The 2,396-nt window shown below is 34.5% G+C and overlaps 1 protein-coding gene across 1 annotated transcript; it reads left to right on the top strand.

Moving 5' to 3' along the window:
• Positions 1-1,808: 1,808 nt before the first annotated feature.
• Positions 1,809-2,396, top strand: LOC102246162 (olfactory receptor 5L2-like; the record flags this gene model as incomplete). Its single annotated transcript, XM_005877048.1, has 1 exon — positions 1,809-2,396. A coding segment is annotated over exon 1 (588 nt), but the record flags the coding sequence as incomplete, so codon positions are not given.

Genomic DNA, 2,396 nt, shown 5'->3' on the forward strand with positions numbered 1-2,396 from the left:
TTTAATAACCTTACATAGCTTTCAAGTGTACATTTCTGTGATACACCATCTGTATTTTGCATCATGTGCCCACCACCAGAAGTCAGATCTTCCGTCACCATATATTTGACCCTCTTCACCCTTTACTACACCCAGTCCCCTTCCCTCTGGTAACCTCCATACTTTTGTCACCCTATATTCTGAAGGTTGAATTGATGTGCCTGAGAGTTGGTCATGGAGAGATAGTCAGGACATGAGGACTATGGCTATTCATTAAATGAGGTCTTTAAGATTTGTTTTCAGTTTACCATAAAGCAGTTTCTTATTATCAGCCTAGAACATAGGAAGACATTTTTCCAAGTTGATTTTCTTGGTTTAACTCTTAAGTGGGCAAAGAATTCAGGATTTTGGTGGTGGTTGTTTTTTTTTTTTTGTCAAGTAATGAGAAAACCATGACTTTCGGAAGGTGATATGCTTTCATTTTAAATTAACTCAAGATATGGATAAAATACCGGGTTATGTTTTCCGTCCAGAATATCTTCGCTCAATTTTCAGTACACATATGTGTATTACATCATGGGTATAAGAATAAAATTATTTAATTTCTTATGCCTTTTCTTTAAGGACAGGTCTGAAAGGTAGATCTAATTTATATAGAATATACAAATGTAACCACTTTCCCAACCAAGTACTTCAGAGAACCTGGGAAAATTCTTCACTTAACCCTTTTTAAAATGTGGGTAAAGGATTAATTAACCTTTTGATTATAGCCTAATTGCAGCAATAACATTTAAAATCTCTATCATATGTATTCATACCTCCACAATACATCTTCATTTCCATTTACATGTATACACCCTGTTTTTTATTATGTATCTTTTAAAAATTAACCATCTCCAAAACATAATTTCAAATAGCACAATAGCCTTCTACCCTAAATATGATGCTCCATGGTTTAACAATTGCTCTTTTTGACAATTAAATTTTCTGATTGTTAATATTATAAACAATGCTGCAGTGTAGCTTTGGATGTAGGTTTTCACAATTTTGTCAATATAATTAATATATCTTATTAAAATCTCCCATTAAAGTATAAGATAGTTTTTATTGTTATCAGGGTTAAGTCTTCTAATATATGCAGCCTAATTATATTCCAGAAAAATTTATAGACAAGTTCCATCTTCCTGAGTCTTTAATAGCATAGGTCATTGCTATTATAATTGATTAAACCACTTTGCTAAATTGATACAAAAATGATAATTTTCAGTGTATATTTTAATTTTCTTTTTTCATAATTCCAAGTTTAAAGGGTTTTTATGGGCCACAAATCTCAAAAAATAGTCACCTCAAAAATAGAATTGTGAAGAACTTTTATTAAAATGTATGTTCATGATAGATTCAAATAAAGAATAGTTTATATTTTATGGAACCACAGTAAGTGTTACCTTGGTGGACAGAATTTATATTTTGTCAGAGAACAAGAGATAACTTCTGTGTGCCTTTGAAGTGTACCATTGAATCTGTTTTGAAACCCATGGAACTACTGAACTTTCAATCATCATCTTACTCTGTTGTGATCAAGAAAAGTTGGAATCATTGAACGGTTCTGATGATGTTTAAGTCAATTTTGATCAGTGGGACCAACTAGACAATTAATATTATTTATTATGTGACAGTATTGTTTCTGTTATATCTCAGAAATACACTGCTCGATAGACATCACTGTTATATTTTTATAAAATTATATACCTGTTTTTTGTCTCCTTTCTTCTCTTTCTAGAAGCAATACAAAACTTATCATTTGGTTTTTCCATCCTGACATATGGGAAATGGGGGAGGAGAATTGCACTGTTTTGACAGAGTTCATTCTTCTCGGATTAACAGATGTTCCTGAGCTGAGAGTCTTTCTTTTCATAGTGTTCCTTCTTATATATGGAGTCACAGTTTTGGGAAATGTGGGCATGATTGCACTGATTCAGGTCAGCTCTCGACTTCACACTCCCATGTACTTTTTCCTCAGCCACCTGTCCTTTATAGATTATTGCTATTCCACAATCATCGTGCCAAAGATGCTAGCTAATATCGTAAATGAAGACAAAGCCATCTCCTTCCTGGGATGCATGGTGCAGTTTTACTTATTTTGTGCCTATGCAATCAGTGAAGTCTTCCTGCTGGCCGTGATGGCCTATGACCGCTTTGTGGCCATCTGTAACCCACTGCTGTACATGGTCACCATGTCCCAGAATCTCTGTGTGAAGCTGGTGTCTTGCTGCTACCTCGGTGGGACTGTGTGTTCTCTGATTCACTTGTGTTTAGCTCTTGAGATCACATCCTACAGATCAAATGTGATTAACCATTTCTTTTGTGATCTGCCCCCTCTCTTATCCCTTGCTTGCTCTGATGTCTCTATGAATGAA

This window comes from Myotis brandtii, unplaced genomic scaffold (genome assembly GCF_000412655.1).
Source record: "Myotis brandtii unplaced genomic scaffold, ASM41265v1 scaffold50408, whole genome shotgun sequence".
In the NCBI taxonomy this organism is placed as follows: Eukaryota; Metazoa; Chordata; class Mammalia; order Chiroptera; family Vespertilionidae; genus Myotis; species Myotis brandtii.